This window comes from Vombatus ursinus, unplaced genomic scaffold (genome assembly GCF_900497805.2).
Source record: "Vombatus ursinus unplaced genomic scaffold, bare-nosed wombat genome assembly UNPS02015212.1, whole genome shotgun sequence".
NCBI lineage: Eukaryota > Metazoa > Chordata > Mammalia > Diprotodontia > Vombatidae > Vombatus > Vombatus ursinus.
The window spans coordinates 8473-32313 of record NW_020954990.1 but is presented as its reverse complement, the minus strand read 5'-3'; the positions used below and the strand labels follow the sequence as shown (position 1 = coordinate 32313).

Here is a 23841-nt window from a genome sequence, read left to right as displayed (position 1 = left end):
TCCTGGCTGATCCTGGACCACACCCTCCATCCCTGACCCTTTGCCTTCCCAATGACTGTCTCTCATACTTAGAATGCCCTCCCCCTTCCCTGGGCCTCCTGGCTTCCTTCTCATCTCAGCTAAAATCTCACCTTCTGAAAACAGACCTTTCCTGGTCCCTGAAGTTGCCAGAGCCTTCCCTCTCAGGGTGCCTCCCATCCACACTGTACAGAGCTTGTGTGGACATAGCTAATGAGATATTCTCCCCTAATTACACTGTGAGCTCCTGGAGGGCAGGGACTGTTAATTTTAAACCTTCCTTGGCACCCCAGTAGATCAGCACAGTGCTTGGCACAGAGGAACCATTTTCTAAATGCTTCTTGACAACCTAAGAAATGGCAAATGAAAGGGATTCAGAGAGACCTGGGAAGGCTTGTGTGGCCTGAGGCAGGAGGACATGAGCAGAACCAGGACAATTTCTGCTCTGCCCACAGCACCGCAAAGGCCAACCTGCGTCTAACAGGATAAAGCTTCCTTGGCTCTCTTGGCTTCCAGGTTTGCTGATGTGGTCAGGTCTGTGGATGGACTGCACTCACCTGGGATGAGGGGCTCTGGGTCCCAGGGGCCATGCTCTCTGGTTCTAGGCTCTCTCCTAGGAAGAGGCTTTGGTCATCTGCAAGCTGACCTGGCAAGGGAGAAGGATCACAGCGTGGGGGAGACCATGGTCTACCTGGAATTGTAGACTTTATAGTCTCAGAGCAGGTACAAGTCCCAGGACCTGCTCTCTGGAGAGAGACTCCACCATAGGAGGAGGGTAGCAGGGAGGGTCAGGCTGAGAAGTGAGCTTGGTCTGAACAGAAAGAGGACTTGCCACCTACTTTAACTCCTTCTCTTTGGCCTCATACCCCTCCCCCATCCTCCTCCAGAGACCCAGGAGGCAGAAGGGTCTTAGGATCCCAGATGGGATGAGACTATGGGTGAGATATGTAGGTCAGGCAACTGTGACCCAATGGTAAAATTGGGAATGGTGCCCTAGAACCTTTGGGATGTGACAGGGATCCTGGACGAGTAGCATGGGCAACCCTATGAGCCAGGCCTTGGAGGGAGACCTGCTCCCGGCAAGGCTGGAGGACAGCCACCAAGAGGTCAGAGGGGGCAGATGAGGCCCAATGGAAAGGGCAGCCGGTGGAAGTGGGGGCTGGGGAAGAGCCCTTGTTCAGACCTACCTGTCACCTGCATGTGCAGAGCTGGCTCCCAGAAGGAAGAGAGATCTCAGCTCCTAGTGTTTCTGCTTCCAGACAACCTGCTCTGGGAAAGTTCTCCTAACCACTAGACCCCGACCCTGCCCTATACAGCATCTTCTAGAAGGACCTCTCTCCTCCTCTGCCCTCCTCTCCCAGGCTTCCAAACTTCACCCCAGGGATAGAATTCCACCTGGGCCACCACCCACCTGGCTGGTCATCTCTGAGCTCCCCTCCCCCATTGCTCAACCACCTCTCTCCCTCCCTGCCTTTTCCTGCTATGAGACTCCAAACCTCCTCAGCAGACCCTCCCAGTCTTCCAGCTCTCCCTGCTCATCTTCTTCCCCACAAGGACATGCCCAGCCTACATCCCTCCTGCTTCTCCCAGCCATTTCGCTCCCCTAATTCACTCCCCCCAGGCCCTCTTTTCTTCTCTGCAGCTTGGACCCAGACTTGCCCACCCCTAATTAACTTTCCTCCAAACTGGAGACCCCTCTCCATTCTTGACCTTCTATACTCCAATCCTATCAATGATGGGATGTTTCCCTCTCTTTTGTTTTTATTTCCTAAGAGATCTTCTCTCACTGAAAGACAGCTGGCTCCTAATGAGGAGCTGAGGCCTGGATATGAGGACACCTGGACCCAGGGCATATGTTATAAACTTTGTTTATCCACTTATACAAACCTTCACATCTCCCTGTATGTGTAGGGGTTTGACTCTTACCTGAATAAGCAATTGAATTCCATCCACTGGGAGGTCCCACTATTTATCTCTTCACCCCCTCAAAACCTGAGTTCTAATGGGAAGGGGAGAGGTGCAGAAAGCAGGACATGCTGGTCCTGGGGCATGAGGATAGCAGGAAATTAGGAAGGAGGACAAAGAAGAACTGAGTGCAGGATTGCTGTGGTTGCTTGGAGGAGGCGCTCAATACCCCAGCACAGAATCCTTAATGATCCTTTCGACAATACATTTTTTTTAAAGAAAAGTAACGACATTTGCAGCCCTGCAGGGCCTTATCTTGCTTTGTGGAGTCGTGGGTAGGGAGAGGGTCAAAGGCAGAAAAAATTACTAGGCTGGGAAATCAGGTGTTAGGGCATAGAGTCACCTTGGTTCTTGTTACCTCAACTGGAGAAGAAAGGGAAAATTTGGGGATGAAAAATTAGGAGAGAGAAGGAGAGAGGAAGAGGAAGAGGGAGAGAGGGACAGAGAGAGAGAAAGAGAGAGAGAGAACATGAGAACACATATCTGCTTGGCTTGGTCATAAATTTTACTGCTCAGTTGAGAATTAAAACTGTTTTAGAGGTTTTCAAGGAAACTCAGGGATTCCAAGAGAGGGATGGCTTTCTAACCATGGGAAAGGCCAGCCTAGAGACAAAGCCCGGGATGGAGCATCACAAAGGAGGAGCCCAAAGGCAGGTTGGCTGCTTGGGCTGGGTGAGGAGGAGCTGTGTGTGACCACTTTGGAGAGGTAACTGGGGCCAGGTTCTGAGGAGCTTTGAAACAGCAAACAGAGGCATCTGTAATTGTTCACAAATATTATGGAAACCACTGGAATTTACTGAGTGGAAGTGATATGGGGAGGATTGTACTTTAGACCTGGAGAGTTCTATCACCTTCAGCTTAGGTTTTTTTCCCCCAAAGCCTATTAAGTGAGTTAAGTCAATCCAGTGAAGTTCCTGGATAGGTCTTATGAGTGTAGGTGGCACATACAGGCATTTTGTTTGCTTGGTCCCATAAGAGGGAATTCTTTATGCAGCCAGTATTCCAACATGTGGAAATCAGAGCAACTGAGCCTCAGAAGAATAGAAGAGCATGGACCCATGAAAGAGGCATTGATGTAAGTGAAAAAGATGACCATGAGGAGGGACACAGTCAGTAATAGATGAAACAATAGAGCATAAGAGGATCAACATAAAGGGGACCTATTCTCTCACCTGCAAGAACTCCTATTTTGGAGAATGAGGAATAACAGAAAAATGGGGGCCGAGGGAATTGATCTCCAAGGCAATAGCAGAAACTGTTGAGAAGAAGGAAGCCACAATACATACCTGGAAAGTATTAATTCCATGAGGAATACAGAAAATAAAGGACTAGCTCAGTGTAAGAGACATGAATGCAAAAAGAAAAGGTTGGATAGTCAGAAAGAAAAGACAAATTAAGAGAAACAGGTAAAAATTTTTTCAAGAAAAAGAGATAATGAAATTAAAAGAAAAAATTTGAAGGAGAAAACAGGAAAGGGTATTCTACTTAACAATTAACTGAGGAGAAGAGGAGGAAGAATTAAAACTTAGATAAGATAAACAATAAAAAGGGATGAATAAGCAGAAATCTGAATCTAAGGAAAGATTTTAACATGTGGGAATGAGATGGAGATGAAAACCTAACTCCTAAATTTAGGCAAAAATAAAATGAAAAAAAAAAAGGAACGAGTGAAGAAAACAAAACTCTATAGTCTATTGTTTACATGAAAAACTTTTAAAAACATTTAAAAAACAAAGACAGACACAGAATAAAAATGATGGTCTGATAAATAGTGTGCTACTTGTTAGGTGAATCCAACAAAGCATGTTGTAAAGAAGACCCCAGACTCAGTTCCGAAGACTGGTGTCTCAAAGACTTTTTATTAAAGAGGTTGAAGTGCGTCCTTTCAATTTTAGCCAGAAGCGGGTGCATCTCCTCGGAAGGAGAGAAATGCACCTGGTAAAAGAAGCCAGAGCAAGTTTTATAGTTAGTAACCACCTAACTTCTCTCTTCTGGATCAGGATTGGTCCTAATCCTTCTGGGTTACAATCTTCCTTATATGCCCCACCCCTAACATATATTATGTGCCTAGAATTGGGTTGTCACTCCCCCCTTGGACTGAGAAGTTAGCCTGTCTGTGCTGATTTCTTATCGACTTATGTGGAAACTTAACTCTTTCATTCTTCACAAGTACGACTTCCAATCAAGCTACCAGACTCAGCAAAAACAATCATTAAAAACATGGAAAAGAGATAAGCAAGGACACTACTTCCTAATAAAAGGATTTACAGATAACCAACCAACATCAATAGTAAAATGCTAGGCTCCAAATGTCTTAACATTTCCATTTATAAAGAAAACAATAATTGAAGTATAAGAAGAGCAGTACCAGAAAAGTGACAATGCTTTAATATTCCTATCAATTCTGGATAAGTCTTACATAAAGATAAGAAAAACAAAGTAGACCTGAGCGGGATGCCAGAAAGACTAAAGCAAAAAGTCTTATGGAGTCTTCTGAATGGGAACTGCTCAAGAATATACATATTTCCCAACACCATATGGAACTTCTACAAATACGTTTTTGGAGTAGACAATAGAGGAATGTTGCCCTTGCTTATACATTTTTGTAATGGGGTTTTCTTTTCTTTCTCAATTTGAGATAGGTGGTAGAAGTATATAGAATTTTTTCCTGATAAAAAATTGTTTTTCTTTTCTCCTCTTAGGCAATTGGGGTTAAGGGACTTGCCCAGGGTCACAGAGCTAATAAGTGTCAAGTGTTTGATCTGAGGTCAGATTTGAACTCCAGTCCTCCTGACTTCAGGGCAGGTGCTCTATGCACTGTGCAACCTAGCCGCCCCTGAAAAATATTTTTTAAAAATGAAAGTAAACACTCAGGTAATTTCACAACTGTGGCTATGAGAATTCTTGACCCAAGATAAACATTTTTAAAATAGATAATTCTAATTACATACAATTTAAATGTCTTAACGAAAGAAAGACGAAATGAGAAGACAAAATGTAGCATGCCGAATATATCAAATATTGCCTAATAAATTACTCCAAAAAGAAACTTATATCCATGATAGGGAGAGAATTGACATCCATGTATACCAAGGAACCGGTGCCAAGAGATGAGCGCTGAAAGGACAGGAAGTTTTCCAAAGTCCTGACAACCATAAATGACGCATGAAGACATGCTCCAAAGCACTGATAAAAAAAGACAGTCATGACAATGCTTTTACCACTTCTCGTCATGCCTCCAAAACTAGTGAAGATGACACACAGGAAATCATCTGTTTGATTTTTTTTAAACTTTGAAATTCACAAACACAAAATAAAATGAATATTTTTATACGCCATAAAATAGAAAAAGAGGATTATACGTGAAATAACTGTGCATAGCTGGACTTTCTTTTTGAGTAATAATGAATTCAAAATAATACTTTGTAAGCTTTCTCCTTCCTTCTGTTCTACTGCATGTATCATTTCAAGACATCAATTTCCTTATTACTTTGGGGTGGGGAGGATCAGGGCCAGGACAATCCTATTGCTAGCACCCGTCCCACTGCTATCCTGTCATACCCAACACTGAAAAAAAATCAACCAACAGAATATTTGTAATGTTTCATTACATAATCAAGGAACATAAATTGCTGGCTCTGTCCAGTTCTCAAAATGTGCTTTTTATTTTACAACTTGTATCCCTCGCTCCTTGGCAACAGTCAGGTTGCACAGATCTTGATAAGTCTCTGATACACTGGTTAATCATTACAATAAGAAGAAGCGGGACATGTTGCTAAGTCGTTGGCTTCACAATGTTGTTGTTATTATCGATTACTCCCTATAGTCTGCATTAGTCCATAAATTGCCTGGGTTTTATGTTATGGTATTGTTCTATAACATTAACATTCCCAAACTTTGTTCGGTTTTTGCCCTACTTATTATACGACGTCACATTTTTCTTTCTAGGTCTTCATAATGCCAAAATGAGCTGGTGTCAACATTTTTGTACGCTTGGGTTCATTTCCTATCTTGAAAGATACATGCCCTCTAGTGGTATCACTGAGTCAAAGATTTGGTGATCTGGGGGGAACTTCACAGCTTCAACAGGAAACTGATGTGTGGGTTTTCCCATAATCCTTCCTACACTTCTATTTTTTTTTTCCGTTTCATTCTTTTCACTTGTGTGGGGGAGAAGTGGGAACTGACAGTTGATTTAATTTGTGTTTAATTATTGATTGGGGTGATTTTTACTTAGGCTTTTTAAAAAAAGTTACATTTATTTTCTCCTCGATTGATCTCCCCTCTGTGACAGGAAAAGGAAAAATAGAAAACTCTTGTAAGAAGTACACACTTAAGGAAAACAATTCCCTGCAGTATTTGTGATGCTCATTTCTTGACCACCTTTACCAATCTGAAAATCTGTCTAATTATTAGTGATTTGGATTAATGATTATAGATGTTGACAACCAGTATCAGAGGTTTGGTCTAAAGAAACAAACAGAATCAATTTTGCCATTTAACAAAGGTTTATTCAAAGAACAAACAGAATCAGGTGATACATGTGCTGTAAGTGCTTATTTATTTTCTTTAAGCCAGAGAATCATACCTGCATGGGAGGTCAGATTAATTCTGATCTCAAGGAAAAGTTAGCTAAAGGAGACTTTTATTCCCTTAGAGCAATCCCTTTCCCTTCCTGATTCAGGATGGCCGTGCCATCCAAAATTACAGTCTCCACATGTTTAACCATAATATGAGAAAGGAATTTCCTGTTAAGATAGATTTGTGAAATAATAACAAAGGTACCAAAGTGTCTACTGAAATTCTAATTCCAGGATGTCTGTCTTTCTTCTATTATAAATGTAACAGTGCTCATAGACAACAAGAAAGAGGGAAACCATTGCTCAAGACAGTAGGTAAAAAGAGGGAGCCATAAACAAGGAGGTAAGAGAAATGTCCAGTGGGCCTGGTCCTGAGCAGAAGAATGTTCCAAGTCAGCAAAATCCCTCAGGAAAGTTTGGGTCCACACAGAGAGCAAAGCAAAGCATGTCTGTTATGCCAGAGCATGCAAAGTATGATGGTAGGTTAAGTTCAGAATGGGCTAAAAATGTCTTTCTCCTGGTTGGTCAATCCAGATTTTAGGCCTTTCTCAGGTAAGGGGGGGCTCGAGCTGGTTTGGAAAGGGGGACAAACTGGTTTGCAATGCAGAGTTTTTTCTTATAATAATTGATAATTGGCATTCCTTCCTTTGAAAATTGGCTATTCACAATTTTGGACCGTATCTATTGCAATCATTCTTTATGTGCTTGTACAGAACAAGTATGTGTTCTTTATAGAAGGTGGACATGAAGCCCTTATGTAGGAAACCTGCTGCAAATGTGTTTCCCAGTTAATTGCTTCCCTTTAAATTTTAGATGCATTGTGGGTTTTTATGGGATGGAAACTGGCCATTTAAGCTTTTGTGATAATTTCTAACGCTTGTGTTGAGATGAGTTCTTCCACTATACATAAATAGATTTTCCTCCTGATTCCTCTGATTCCTTTGTGGTGACCTTTTCTAAGTCATGTATTCATGAGGAGTTCATCTTGGTCTACAGTGGGATCCATTTCTATTTTCTGTCAGACCACTTTGCACTGTTTCCATCATTTTGTAGTGCATAGTAAATACTAGCGGTGTAATGGAGGTCTTTGGATGAATTGAACACAAGGTCACTCTACTCATCTTCTTTCATATATTACATACCTGATGTCTTCAGTTTCTCAAGATCTTTATTTCTAAGGAGTCTATGATAATTGCAGATTTGGTCTTGTTAGGCCCCCTTCCTGGAATATAGGAAGAAGCTGTGGGAAAGAGACATATGAATGTACTTTTGATGGGAAGATCTACTTAGAGTTGGAAAGGGCCATGAAAGCCACTGAATCCAACCTCCTCATTTATTCATCTCTAGATGAATAATAAAGTGAGGCATGGACAGGTTGTTCCTTGCCCAGACTTACTCTAAACCTGGGGCTCTATTCATTAGAAGTAATGGCTTAAGCTACTCTATTCTGAATATCAAAGTGAATTTTAAAAAATGTGACTAAACTGTACATATGTTTTAGTCAATGGATTTTACTATGAGTTCAACAATCCAAGGAATGATAACAAAAAAATTAGCCAGTATTTCTGCAGTGATTTAATGTTTGCAAAGCATTTTACAAATATTGTCCAATTTAATCCTCACCTCAAGCCTGAGAGATGGATACCCTTATTATCCCCATTATACAGAGGGCAAAACTCAGGCAGGATTAGGTTCCATGACTTGCAGAGGGAAATAAAAGTATTAAGTGCAAGAGACTGAATTGGAATTCAGGGCTTTTGATTCCAAGCACAACAGTTCATCGACTGTGCCACAAAGCTGCTTAAAAAATCATCAAAGAAAATAATGTCGGGGTAGCTGGGTTGTGCAATGGATAGAGCACTGGCCCTGGAGTCAGGAGGACCTGAGTTCAAATCCAGCCTCAGACACATAATACTCACTAGCTGTGTGACCTTGGGCAAGTCACTTAACCCCATTGCCTGGCCAAAAAAAAAAATGCTATAAAAGCAGAAATAGGGGCAGCTAGGTGGCACAGTGGATAGAGCACTGGCCCTGGAGTCAGGAGGACCTGAGTTCAAATCCAGCCTCAGACACATAATACTCACTAGCTATGTGACCTTGGGCAAGTCACTTAACCCCAATTGCCTCACCAAAACAAACAAAAAACGAAGAAATTAATGTCCAACAGTAACTGAAACATTGATACAAGGAATTTTTGTCTCTGGAAGCAACAGGAAACAAAGTAAGCATGATTTCTCCAAAGTACAGTTTAGTATGACCTCTTTGGAAAGCCTTTCTCAAATCTATTGCCTTTATCAACCTTCATTCCAATAAGAATAAGGTTGTCTACTGATCACCCTCCTCCAGAGAAAAGCAATCTCCCTCTAAGAACATGTGTAAGGCTTCTCTCCACAATGAAGCCTCTGACAGAAAGTAAGAGATGATCTCTAGCTGAAAGCCTTCCCACACTGAGTGCACAGGGACCTGCTCCTCAGAATGGTTTCTCCAATACTGAAGAAGCTCTGATCTCCGTGTGAATGCCTTTCCTCATTCATGAGGATCATCAGATATATGTCTAATATGAATTCTGTTTGTTTGTTTGTTTTTTAGTGAGGCAATCGGAGTCAAGTGACTTGCCCAAGGTCACCCAGCTAGTACACGTCAAGTGTTTGGTCTGAGGCTGGATATGAACTCAGGTCCTCCTGACTTCAGGGCCAGTGCTCTATCCACTGCGCCACCTAGCTGCCCCTCTGACATGAATTCTGAAATGGGAAATAAGAGATGATTGTTTCCTGAAGGCATCACCACCTAGAATATATTCATAAAGTTTCTGTTAAATTTCATAAGCCCTCTCTGTTACATATGCAAAGAGTGGTAACTAAAACCTCTGCCACATTCATCACATTCATGAGGTTTGCCTTCAGTGTGGATTCTCCGATGTTTAGCAAAATCTGAGCTCAGTGTGAAATCATTCCACATTGATTACATTAATAAAATTTCTCTTCAGTGTGGATGTTTTGATGTCTAACAATAATGCAGCTCTGTCTGAAAGCCTTTTCATATTGATTACATCCATAAGCCTTCACTCCATTGTGGATTTTCTGATGTGCAGCAAGATTAGAACTCTGTGGGAAAGTCTTTCCACATTGCTTACATCCATAAGGCTTCTCTCCAGTGTGGATTCTCTTATGTGTAGCAAGACTGGAGCTGTATCTGAAAGTCTTTCCACATTGATTACATTTAAAAGGCTTCTCTCCAGTGTGGATTCTCTGATGCTTGCTGAGATAGGTGCTAAGTGTGAAAACCTTTCCACATTGATTACATTCATAAGGCTTCTCTCCACTGTGAATTTTCAGATGGGTAGCAAGACTCTGCCTAAATTTGAAAGCCTTTCCACACTGATTACATACATAAGGCTTCTCTCCAGTGTGGATTTTCTGATGTGCAGCAAGAGTGGACCTCCTTCTGAAAGCCTTTCCACACTGATTACATACATAAGACTTCCCTCCAGTGTGGGCACTCTGATGTGTAGCAAGACCAGACCTCTGGGTGAAAGTCTTTCCACATTGATTACATCTATAATACTTCTCTCCAGTGTGGATACTCTGATGTGTAGCAAGAGTGGACCTCTGTGTGAAAGCCTTTCCACATTGATTACATCTATAAGACTTCTCTCCAGTATGGATACTCTCATGTGTAACAAGACTGGACTTCCTTGTAAAAGCCTTTCCACACTGATTACATTCATAAGGTTTCTCTCCAGTGTGAATTCTCTGATGGGCAGTAAGATGGGAGCTCTTTTGGAAAGTCTTTCCACATTGATTGCATGCATAAAGTTTCTCACCAGTGTGGGTTCTCTAACGGGTAGTAAGATTGGAGTTCTGTCGGAAAATCTTTCCACATTGATCACATTCGTAAGGTTTCTCACCAGTGTGGGTTCTCTGATGTGCAGCAATACTGGAGGTGTTTGTGAAAGTCATTCCACATTGATTACATTCATAAAGTTTCTCTCCAGTGTGAATTCTCTGGTGTTTAGCAAGACTGGAGAGGTATCTGAAAGACTTTTCACATTGAATATATTCATCAGGTTTTTCATCGGTGTGAATTCTCTGGTGTACAGCAAGGTCAGAGTTGTGTTGGAAAACTTTGTCACATTTATTACATTTGTAAGGTTTCTCTCCAGTGTGAATTCTCTGATGTTCTAAGAAGCTTGATCTGGAGCAGAAGGCCTTCCCACACTGATTACATTTATAAGGTTTCTCTCCAGTGTGGATTCTCTGATGTGCAGCAAGATTGGATCTGTGCCTGAAAGCTTTTCCACATTGATTACATTCAAAAGGTTTCTCTCCATTGTGGAATCTCTGATGGCCAACAAGGAGTGATGTGTAGGAGAAAGTCTTCCCACATAAATAACATTTATAAAACTTCTCCCCAGTATGAATCTTCTGAGATCTATCAACATCTGAGTTCCAACCAAAGTTCTTCTGAACCTGAGAACATGCAAATCTTTTCATTCCAAGGTGAAATACAGGTTGGTAAAGAAAGGATGAATGATGGCATGAGGTTCTTTCACCTTCATTATATTCCCCAGGCTCCTTTTGAATGGGAATTTGCTCATGAGTAATGAGCTTAGAGTTCTGACTCAAGGCCTTCCCACCTTTATTACTCATAGAAAGCATTTCTCCAGTATCACTTTTCTGATGTGAGATCTGAATGAGATCTGAAATCCAGCTCAAGGCCATTTCCCCTTCATTATCTGGAGACATTGGCATTTCGTGAGGCTTCCCCTGGGATTGAAAAAGCTCTGTCTCATCAGTAAAGCACTTGCTATATGCTCCATCCTGAACACACTCATTCCCTGAGCTCATTTTGTTACAGTGATTTAGGATTGAAGACTGTCTGAATCTCTTTCCAATTTCATTAAATTCATAGTCACTCTTTGGATTTTTATCTACCTTTTTATTAGAGTCATGGATTTCTCTCAGCTTAAAGTCCCAGGGATGATCACTCATGAATCTTTGCAGCTCACGTTCTTCCACAAAAATTCCCAGCTTTCTAGGCATCTCATTTACTTTGAACCTGGTCTCTACAACTGAAGAAAACAGAGAATCAAACATATATAGACATGTAAACATATACAGTAGCAACAGTTGCTGAAGATGTCTGCAGTTCCTGACCTCCTCGTCACCAACATAAATGCAATAAAACTTCATGGATGTACCCCTTTTTTATCTTTTTACTTAATATTTTTTCCCAATTACATGTAAAGATAGTTTTCAACATTCATTTTGGTAATATTTTGAGTTCCAAATTTTTCTCCTTCCTTCCCCCTTCCCCAACATAGTATGCAATCAGATATAGGTGATACACATACAATCATGTTAAACATAATTCCACACTAGTCATGTGGTGAAAGAAGAATCAGAAAATACAAAAAACAAAAAAGGGAAAACAGTATACTTCAATTTACATTGAGACTCCATAGCTCTTTCTCTCTATGTGGTTAGCATTGTACATCACGAGTCTTCATACTTACTCCATGTTTCTCCTGATCTTCTATGTCCAATTTCCATTGAGTTCTGGTCTTTTATCTTTTTTTCTGGTCTTTTGTCAGGATTACATTCAGACTTGCTGAGCAAGTTATTTTTGGGCACAACTCAGCTCCCTTGCTCTCTAAAATACAATGTCCTACACCCTGTGGTCTTTAAATGTAGATGCTGCTTTGTCTTGTTATCATGATTGTAGCTCTACAGTGTTTAAATTGTTTTTTTTTCTTATTGGTTCTAATATTTTCTCCTGAATGTAGGAGGTTTGAAACTTGGCTATGACAATCCTGTAAGTTTGTATCTAGGGATCTCTTTTAGCGGGTACATGGTAGATTTTTTCCTATTTCTATTTTTAGAACTTTAGGGCAACTTCCCCTAATAATTTCTTGAAATATGGTATCTAGATTCTTTTAATGATCATAGTTTTCAGGTAGTCCTACAATTCTCATATAATTATATTGTACAACTCTTACAGCATTTGTTCTTCTAATGAGATGTTTCACATTCTCTTCTATTTTTTCATTCTGTTGGTTTTGTTTTAGTATATCTTGGTATCTTTTAACTTCATGAACTTCTTCTTGCCCAATTATTTTCTTCTCCATAGACCTGATAGGTAAACTATTCCTTACTCTCCTACTTTACTTACAGTATCAGTCTTTATATCTAAATCATGTACCCATTTTGACTTTATCTTGGTATATGGTGTAAGATGCCATACTCTTTTCCATTTTTCCCAGCAGTTTTTGTTAACAGTGAGGTCTTATCTCAGAAGTTGCAGTCTTCAGATTTATCAAATAGTCAATTACTATAGCCATTGACTATTGTGTCTGGCATACCTAACCTATTCCACTGATGCATCATTATATTTCTAAGCCAGTACACCAAGTAGTTTTGATGATTGCTGCTTTATAATATAATTAAAATCTGGTACAGCTAGTCCACCTTCCCTTGCATTTCTTTTCATTATTTCCTTTGACATTCTGTAAATTTTGTTCCTCCAGATGAATTGTGTTAGTTTTTTCTAGCTCTATAAAGTAATTTTTTTGGTAGCTTGATTGGTATGGCACTGAATAAGTAAAGTAATTTAGGTAGAATTGTCATTTTTATTATGAGCTCAGCCTACCCATAAGCAACTGGCATTTTTCCAATTATTTAGATCTGACTATTTGTGTGAAAAGTGTTTTGTAATTCTGTTTATATAGTTCCCAAGTGTGTTTTGGCAGGTAGGCTATGAAATTTTATAATGTTTACAGTCATTTTAAATAAAATTTCCTATCTCTTGCTGTAGGACTTTATTAGTCATATATAGAAATGCTAATGATTTACGTGGTTTATTTTATATCAGGCAACTTTGTTAAATTTATTCATTATTTCAAGTGAAGTTTTTCTCTAGGATTCTCTAAGTATACCATAATATCATCTGCAAAGAGTGATAGCTTTGTTTCTTCTTTGCCTATTCTAATTCCTTCCATTTCTTTTTCATCTCTTATTGCTGTAGCTAACATTTCTAGTACAATAATGAATAACAGTGGTGATAATGAACATCCTTGTTTTACCCCTGATTTTATTGGAAATGCTTCTAACTTAATCCCACTACATACAATGCTTGCTGATGGTTTTAGATAAATGCTACCCATCATTTTAAGGAAGACTTCATTTATTCTTCTGCTCTCTAGTGTTTTTAATAGGAATGGGTGTTATAGTTTGTCAAATGTTTTTACTTCATCTACTGAGTTGAAGATTAACTCTACCTGGTCATAATGTATTGTCCTTGAGATTAGTTGCTGTAATCTGCCCTCCTCTATACCTCTGACTCAAGGACAGGGCTCCCAGCCATATTGTTAAACTGAATGCTCCCACTCCCTGGGGTCTGCAGCCATAAACCTCAGCTGACTCCTCTGCCCAGAAAGTGAAATCAGGGACTCTGCTCTCCTTCAAGTACCCACAGTGATCAGGGTCCTCACCCCTGTAGTACAGCACTCACCAGGTGTGGCCTCCCACCTTCTTGGCCATATCCACAGCCTGGGACCACGTCTGGTCAGCACAACTGGGCCTGGTGTGCAGACACAGCAAAGGCTCCTTCAAGCTTCTCCTTCAGCTATCTGAACCCCACAAACTGTCACTGTCCCTGTGGTAAAAGCTCCTGAAGCAGAGGCCACAAGCCAACCCAGGTGCCCTCGGACTTGCTGTTTGTTGACCCAGCAGAATATGCCTGGAGACCTCTGCACTTCAAATGGGCCAAACCTCCACCCAGGGAGGTCAGGTCCTTCCCAAGGTCCTGTCAAGTTGTCTTAGGAGAACAATTTCTGGACTTTTAACCACTCCTACTGCTCGAAATTCATTTTGAGGTGTCTTTGTTTTGGGGAGATTCTTGGAGAGCCAAGTATTTCCTGTCCCATTCTGCCATTTTTCCAGAATACTTTTCCTTTCCTTTTAGAATGATGTTTTCAGTGACTTTGTGAGACACCTAGACCAAGGAAGAACGTGGTACCAAGGTCAGCTATGTGAGTGATGGTAAATTATTTAACTTCAGAAGGCTACAAGCCAAGGCCAAAGGGGATGGAGAGTTGGTGCATGCAGATGACTATGCACTCAATGAAGCTTCTGAGTCTGAGATGCAGCAGAGTATAAATCACTTCTCTATTGCTTGTACTAATTTTGGCTTAATAATTACCACCAAGAAAAGGAAGGAAATGGTCCTTACCCAGGAACAGCAGGTTCTGGACATTCTCCAGCATGACCTCCTTGTACAGCTCTTTCTGAGAATGGTCCAGGAGACCCCACTCCTCCTCAGTGAAGTCCACAGCTACATCCTGGAATGTCACCAGCTCCTAAACCATCAAAAGTCACATCATTTAGAGCTGAGACTCTAGAATTCTAGTCCAACCATCATTACCTAAGAGGAGGAAACTGACACAGGGAGAAGTATTTCCCTAAATAAAGCTTTATGAGTGTCAGAGCCAACACTTGAAAGAAGTCCTTAAGAGCCCTATGGAACATTGAGGAAAGTACTTTACATTTGAAATGAGAATCATGTTGGAATAATAAAAGCTGGAAAAATGTCTTACTATACAATGCTTCTCCCAATGGAATTATGGAGAAGGTATGTGCTCTATCACTGAGGTATAATAATCTGTAGAGAGGACAGCTAGGTGGCATAGTGGATAGAGCTCCGACCCTGGAGTCAGGAGGACCCAAGTTCAAATCCGCCCTCACACACATGATACTCACTAGCTGTGTGACTCTAGGCAAGTCACTTAACCCCAATTGCTTCCCCCCCCCCAAAAAAATGGGAAAAAAAAAGAATCTGCAGAGAAAGTGTTGTGAAATTCCTTCCCACCAGAAGTGTCCTAAATGACGCAATAAGAAAATTCTATGAAGAGTTTGTGAGAAGCTGTGTAGAGTTTATTTGCACATAATTGTGCATTTCTTGTCTCTGCCATTAGACTGTGTGCTTCCTGAGGGCAGACACTGCTATTTGCCTCTTTTTGCACGAGAAAGCTGGTAAGTAAACTGTATTCTTGAAGGGGGAAATTGAGCAGTGATCACTGAGGAAAGAAGAAAAAGGGAATGATCTACTAAATTTCCTAAGATTTGGAAATGAATTCCTAACTCGATGAAAGTATGGAAAGAATTCGAAAGAGAGACTGCTCGCAAGCTGGCCTCAACTGAGTGGAATGAGCCCGTTTCCAGTGAAGTGAAGATTTCTCTATTCTTATACTGAGTGTTTGAGGTGACACTGAGTACGATGTGTCAGTCCAAACATCTTATGTCTTTGCTTTCTGATTGCTTTCACTTGTTAATGAATTATGTTCTGTGATAAAGCTTAGTTGGAGCCCTACTTTCCTGGCCTCTTCCTTTATTCCAATCACTATTAATCTGTGTGCTATTATTCCATAGGAGTGCTGATAACAAGCTCTGTCTATTAGGCCCCAGAATTGGGAACTGCAGATTGTAAGTACACTTGCTTAGTCAGAGGAAGCTAACTAGGGGACCTCCACCCCTGTTTTTACTTGTTGTGGTGACCAAGGCCAGCATAGCAGAGGTGACTCAATTACATGGAAAGTATTTCAGCTATTTTTCTTGTTCCTCCGTCACTGGTCATCACTCTATTGACCAACATGGGAAGATGACCATGAGCACTTGGCCAGTGAGTGACCTTGATTGCTGGCTTGTGGCCTGCCTTCCCACCAGTCTATGGGTGTGCTGATCAGGATCTCCCGAGAGGTCAAGAGAGGTCTGGCAAGGTCTGCTCATCACTTCATTGGTCAACCAATGGGATTCTGCATTCTGTGCACATCCTCTCGGAGGGTCAACGGCAAGGTCTATCCACCCATAAGACTCTGTATTTGGGGTCTGCTCTGCCTGTATTGTCTGGGTATCAAGCATTATAAAACTAAGGCCCTGGAGAAAGGGGGCATCTCATGTGGTGAGGAAGATCTGAAGTCCACTTCATTAGAGAAGGCCATGGAGCCCTTAATAAAGTGCCATTGACTCAGATATCTCTCTCAGTTTCTTTTATTGTAGGGTGGGTAATTTTTAACCCTTACATAGCATTCATTTTAATATTTAATTATAGAGGATCAAGAGGGTTTCTTCATTCATTAAAAATGAATTTTTTTTTTACCAAGTAGGGTCAGAGATTTAGAGATCAATGTTTAACAAAGATACCGACATGTTGTTTATGAAAAATAATGATTTAAACATGCTGCTGGAATTCTAGAAGATTGGGAGCAGGAGTCAAGAGAATGAATCAGGAGGCAGACTGATGGATAACATCCAAGTGAGTGGCCATGTCTGGAAATGCTTTGAGCCTTGGGAGGGCTCATCTATTTTTATAGCTGATACAAGGATTTGGCCAAAGTACTTGGCATTTGATACTTTTCCATTTCTAGCAGAATGATTAAGATCGACTTTTCACTTTTTCAGAAGTTCTATTATTTTGGAGCAAACTCCTTTCTTGAAGAGAAAAATCTCTTTTCACTTCCTTGTCTTTCTGATTTCTTATTAATCTATATTTCACTTTTAGCTTCCTTAATTTCTCTCACTGGGACCACATCTGGAGTTTTCTTGGCAAAGTTTGGAGTGGTTTTTCATTTCCTTGTCCAGCTCATTTTACTAGTCCTTAAAAAATACAATTAGCCAAATGGGGAAGGAGGTGCAAAATCTAATAGAAGAAAACAATTTGTTAAAAATTAGAATTGAGCAAATGGAAACTAATGACTTTATGAGAGAGCAAGAATCAGTCAAACAGAAACAAAAGAACGAAAAAATAGATGAAAATGTAGAATACCTCATTGGTAAAACAACTGACCTGGAAAATCAATCCAGGAGAGACAATTTGAAAATTATTGGTCTACCTGAAAATTAAGATGAAAAAAAAACAGCCCGGACAGTATCTTTCAGGAAATCATAAAAGAAAAGTGCCCTGAGGTCCCAGAACCAGAGGGTAAAATAGCCATAGAAAGAATCCGCCAATCACCTCCTGAAAGAGATTCCAAACTGAAAAAGCCAAGGAATATAGTAGCCAAATTCCAAAATTACCAGGTCAAAGAGAAAATACTGCAAGTAGTCAGAAGAAAACGATATAAATATCATGGAACCACAGTCAGGATTATGCAGAACCATGCAGCTTCTGCATTAAAAGACCATGGGGTGAACTTGATATTCCATAAGGCAAGGATCTAAGACATCTCCAAAGGCCTCGTGATGGAAAATGCTATCCACATCCAAAGAAAGAACCATGGAGTTTGAATGCAGATGGAAGCATACTATTCACTATTTTTTTTCTTCTGTTTTCTTTTGTTTCTTCTTTCTGGTGGTTCCTCCCATTGGTTCTAATTCTTCGTTACAAAATCACTAATGTGAAAATGTGTTTAATAAGAATGTATATGTAGAGCCTATATCAGATTGTGAGCCATCTTGGGAAGGAAGGTGGGGAGGGAGGGGGAGAAAAATTTAAAACTCTAAAGCTTATGGAAGTGATTGTTAATAAATCACAACAAATTAATTTAAAAAACAGGAAGTTAAAAAAAACCTCACAGACTCACTTACTCCCTGTTATTCTAAGAAGGGACAAAGGGCTTGGCCAATGTTGATTAATTCCCTGCCTCAGGCAACTAACGTTTTCTTTGGACTAGTGTAAGTGGATATGCTGAAGACCTCTGTAGCAGACTTTTCTAACTCTAAATACATATTTTTTTCCGTTTTGCCAAAAAACACTTTTCCTTCTCTTTCTCCTCTAACCTAATCTCACCTAAAACTTCCTTGTAAGCCTGCCTACAAGACCTCAGGTGTGGTAACCAAAGGAGGGGTCATGTAGCTCAGGAGGAGAGCCCTTCTATGTCCTCTATGGAACTCTGAGACACCCGTGTCCATCAGGCACACCTGGAATGTGCCACACTCTTCAGTGGATGAATGAACCACAGTCTACTGTCTGTCTGCATCCTGTGCTCACTTAGTCTGGTTGTCCCTCGCAAGCACCCTGACAATTCTCACAACAGGATAAAAGGAGATCATACTGATATGGCTCTTGACACATCGTACATGCCACATAACCAGCCCCTCAACCCTTTCCAGTCTTCTTTCACCTTGGTTCTCTTCTCCCTCTGACCCAGGGACACTGGCCTCCTGGCTGATCCTGGACCACACCCTCCATCCCTGACCCTGTGCCTTCCTAATGGCTGTCTCTCATGCTTGGAATGCCCTCCCTCCTCACCTGGGCCTCCTGGCTTCCTTCTCTTCTCAGCTAAAATCTCACCTGCTGAAAACAAGCTTTTCCTGGTCCCTGAAGCTGCCAGATGTGAGGGACTGTCTGATGTTGACAACTACCAGGTGGTCGCTGTGGCAAGATTAGGGTAAGATCTGGGTATTTTGGAAGTCGAGGCAGGGGCTGTGGTAGGCAGAGTCGTGGTGAACTGGGATGGGCTGGATACGGAGAAGCCCTGAGGCAATGGGCAGTGCTATGTGAGATAAGCTGGATGCAAGGAAGTAGCCGGAGCTTGTGCTCCTGAGGCAAGGGGCAGTGCCACGTGGGAGTGGGACAGCAGAGGACTGAGTTCCCTTTGCTTAGTCCTCTCCCTATATGCAACGTCAACCCCAGACGCCTCCATCTTGTGACCTTCCTGACTTCCTGGGTCCCTTTGTGTAGCACTGACCCCAGACGCCTCCTCCCAGTATCTGAGTCTGACTTCCTAGGTCACGTACTCTGTCTATGCGCTAATCCCAGATGCCTCCTCCCTGTATCAGGTCCTAGCCTCCTACGTCACTCCCTCTTCCTTGGTGTGCTAAACTCAGACAGCCCCTTCTGGTATCTGACCCTACAATCATTGGCTAGTAAGCGGGCTGGGGAGGAGGGGCTAGGTAGGTACTTAGGAACGAGCGTGGTCAGATCACGCTCTCCCCTGGCTCCTGCTCTGTTGCTCTGGCCTTGCTGCTTGGGCTTGCTGTGATGGCTTGCTGTGATGGCCTCTGAATAAAGCTCTGGTGTTGGCGCCTCCCGATGGCTCGTCTCTGTGTGTTTATCCGGCTGAGTACTGAAGACTCGAGAGTGAGTATGACTCTGGCAGCCTGCTCCTTATAGGAGGAGAGGGTCGGCGTGGCCGACACAAGGTCGACGCGGCCGGTACAGCCAGAGCCTTCCCTCTCAGGGGTCCACACTGTACAGAGCTTGTGTGGACACAGCTGATGAGATGTTCTCTCCTAATTAGACTGTGAGCTCATGGAGGGCAGGGACAGTTATTCTTCAAACTTTCCTTTGCATCTCCAGTAGGTAAGCATCGGGCTTGGCACAGAGCAGCCACTTCCTAAGTGGTTATGGACGAGACCCAAGAAATGGCCAATGAGAGGGATTCAGAGAGACCAGGGAAGGCTGGTGTGGCCTGAGGCAGGAGGACATGAGCAGAAACAGGAGGACAATTTCTGCTCTGCCCAGAGCACCGCAAAGGCCAACCTACGTCTAACAGGATAAAGCTTCCTTGGCTCTCTTGGCTTCCAGGTTTGCTGAGGCTGGTCAGGTCTGTGGATGGACTGCACTCACCTGGGATGAGGGGCTCTGGGGCCCAGGGGCCACGCTGTCTGGTTCTAGGTTCTCTCCTAGGAACAGGCTTTGGTCTTCTGCAAGCAGATCTGGGGAGGGAGAAGGATCTCAGTGTGGAGGAGATGCTGGCCTGGCTGGAAATACAGATCTTAACATCTCAGAGCAGTCACATGCACCAGGACCTGCCCTCCTGGGAGAGACAACTAGGTAGGAGGAAGAGGGCAGGAAGGTGCAGGCTGGGAAGTGAGCTCGGTCTGAACAGAAGGGGACTTGCCCCCTCTCCAGTTCCTTCTCTTTGGTCTCATGCCCCTCCCCCCAGGAGGCAGAAGGACCTTGAGATCCCAGATAGGAGGGGGCAGCTAGGTGGCCCAGTGGATAGAGCACAGGCCCTGAAGTCAGGAGGACCTGAGTTCAAATCAGGCCTCAGACCAAACACTGGACACTTACTAGCTGTTATGACTCTGGGTCACTTAACCCCAACTGCCCCCCCCCCAAAAAAAAGATCCCAGCTGGGATGAGACCAGTCAGGGCCTCAGTGGCGCCAGACCCAGAGCTCTGCCTCTACCTGATACTATGTCATGTGATCTACATATGTGACCCATTGGGAAAACTGGGCGTGGCACCCGAAGACCTTTGGGATGGGACAGGGAGCCTGGACAAGTAGCTGGTGCAACCCCCCAGCCAGACCTTGGAGGGAGGCCCGCTCCTGGCAAAGCTGGAGGACAGTCACCAAGAGGTAAGAGGGGGCAGATGAGGCCCAATGGAAAGGGCAGCCAGCAGAAGTGGGGCCTGGGGAGGGGTGTCCTTCAGACCTACCTGGCACCTGCAGGGTGGCTCCCACAAGGCAGAGAGATCTCAGCTCCAGGGAACATAGAGAGATCTCTGTTGTGGGGGAAGAATGCAGAGAGATCTCAGCTCCTAGTGCTTCTATTCCCAGCCAACCTGCTCTGGGTGGGTCTTCCTAACCCCAAGAGTCCTGCCCTGCCCTGCTGTCCATCTTCTAGAGTGACCCCTCTTCTCCCCTATCCTCCTCCCAGGTGTCCAAACTTCACCCCAGTCAGAGAAGTCCACCAGGGCCACCACCCACCAGGCTGGTCATCTCTGGGCTCCCCTCCCCCACTGCTCTACCACCTCTCTCCCTCCCTCCCTTACCCTCCTCTGAGGCTCCAACGCTTCTCAGCAGAGTCTCCTGGTCTCCCCCTGCTACATTCATCTTCGTCCTCACAAGGATATGCCCAGCCTACATTCTCCTCCCCTGATTCCCTCCCCCTAGGTCCCCCTTTCTCTCTGCAGCCTGGGCCCAGACTTGCCCACACTTACTTAACTCTCCAAACTGGAAACATTTCCTGCCTTGGCCCATCTCCATTCCTGACCTTCCATACCCCAATCCTAACACTGAGGGGGCATTTCCCTCTGTCTTGTTTCTATTTCCCAAGAGATGTTCTGTGTCTGGAAGACAGCTGGGTCCTAATGAGGAGCTGAGGCCAGGACATCAGGACACCTGGTGCCAAGGCATATGTTACAGCTCACCTTATAAACTTCATCTACTTATATAAACCTTCACGCCTGCCTCCAAAGTGTAGAGGTTTATTTTTATTTATTTGTTTGACAAGGTAAAGAGGCCATTCTCTGCCTCATTTCTTATTAATCACTGAATGGGCATTCCTCAGTCAAACTTGGAAAGGCCAAGGTCTCCCACAGCATTCTCGAGCATCTCCAATCCTCCTGATCTGGCCATTGGACCCAGATGGTTCCACCCAGAGGAGAAAGTGAGGCTGCTGACTTCGCACAGCATCCCTCACTTAAATCCGATTCTCTTGAGGTCTTGGCCTCACCTCCCTGCTATCCTGGCCTTCTCGAGAATGAAAGACAAACAACAGAAGTTTGGCTGTTACCTGATTAAGCAACTGAAATCCATCCACTGGGCAGCCCCACCATTTCCCTCCTCACCCCTCAGAACTTCTGTTTGTGTGGGAAGGGGAGAGGTGCAGAAAGCAGGACATGTTGGTCCTGGGGCACAGGGATGGCAGGAAATGAGGAAGGAGGCCAGAGAAGGGATGGAGTATGGCATTGCTGGTGGGGGTGCACAGAATTCTTACTGATCCTTCTGCTATTTTTTTATTTTACAAAAGACAGTCTCCACCCTCCGGGACCTTATCTTGCAATGGGGATTGGAGGGCAGGGAGGGGATGTTTCTGGGCTGGGGAGTGAGGCTTTAGCGCACAGATCTACACTCTATAACCTGGGACTGGAGAAGAGTACAATGTCACCTTGGTTCTTATTACCTCAATTGGAGAGGACAGGGAAAGTCTGGGCATGAAGAAGGAAGGCAAAAGGAGTATACATGAGTGTGTGTGCGTGTGTGTGTGTGCGCGCACACGTGTGTGTGTGTGTGTGTGCGCGTGTGTGTCTACACGGCTATATTTGGTTAGCTTGGTGGTAAAGCTTAGATGGTAACATTGAGAATTATGAGCCTTTTTTTTTTAGAGCTTTCCAAGGAAACTCAGGGATTCCAAGAGAGGGATGGCTTTCTAACCATGGGAAAGGCCAGCCTAGAGACAAAGCCTGGGATGGAGCATCACAAAGGAGGAGTAGCCCAAAGGCCAGGTTGGCTGCTTGGGCTGGGTGAGGAGTTGCTGTGTGTGTCCACCTTGGAGAGGCAGCTGGGGCCAGGTTCTGAGGAGCTTTGAAACAGCAAACAGAGGCATCTACAATTGCTCCTGGATATTATGGAAGGCACTGGAAGTGATACGGAGAGGCCTGTACTTTAGACCGGTCCATCACCATCAGCTTAGATTTTTTCCTAAGGCCTATTAAGTGGTTAAGTCAATCCAGTGAAGTTCCTGGACAGGCCCTATGAGTGGAGGTAGCTTATAAGGGCGGTCTTGCTTACTTGGGCCCATAAGAGAAAATTCCTTCTGCAGCCAGTAGTGCAACGTGGTTCAGGAAAATAGTGCAGGGGAGGGGTACAGATAGTACTTGAAGGCAAAAACAGACAGTAAAACGGTAACACTTGAAGATAACAATACATCACTTTCAGACTTCCAATAACTGGGCAGGCGCTACCAAGATAGTAACTGGAGATCTACCCCCTCTGGCCCCACCAGATATTCTGCATAGGAGAAAACGTCCCCACTGGAAGAAACTTTGCAACACCAGAGACCAAGGTTAACATTCTCCCCAAACCTAAATCACCCGACGTCTGGTCTCCATTACCCAACCACCCCAAGGAGGAAATGGCTGCCCAGCTTGAGCTGGGCTAAACCCTATTTATATCTCTATTTCCCCTTGCTCCCATGAGATGCTACCCACAGAGTAACTGATGTCAGGAAGCTGATGCAACTGGGAGAGATTCCAGGTAGGTAGAACAGGTGAGAGAGGCCTGGGGCTCGAGTCAGGAAGAACTGAGTCCACCTTTGACACCTCCTAGCTGTGTGACTCTAGGCAACTCACTTGACCTGTCTGTCTCACTTTCCTCAGTTATAAAGTGGGGAGAATAATGGCCCCTCCCCCCAAAGGCTGCTCAGAGGATTCCATTGGTTGGCCGCTGGGCAGTGCACTTACTTCTCTCCAGGAGGTTCTGGGACCTCCCCGCTGAGGAATTCCCCAACACTAACCTCAACTTGCTTAAGGTGAGTCATTGTTTCTTCTTTGCACCCCAATGCACCCAATACAGTGTCTTGAACATACAGAAGAGGAAACTGAGGCAGAGAGC

The 23841-nt window shown here is 43.4% G+C and overlaps 1 protein-coding gene across 1 annotated transcript; it reads right to left on the bottom strand.

Annotated features, from left to right (window-relative positions):
* Window positions 1–575: 575 nt before the first annotated feature.
* On the bottom strand, window positions 576–21339 carry LOC114031669 (zinc finger protein 883-like; the record flags this gene model as incomplete). The annotated part of the gene is made up of 8 exons (XM_027846822.1): window positions 21279–21339; window positions 20814–21008; window positions 20127–20215; window positions 14793–14919; window positions 11172–11628; window positions 10629–10901; window positions 9697–10376; window positions 576–664 (listed from the first exon to the last, which is right to left on the bottom strand). Coding segments are annotated over exons 1-8 (1971 nt in total), but the record flags the coding sequence as incomplete, so codon positions are not given.
* Between the last annotated feature and the right edge of the window lie 2502 nt (window positions 21340–23841).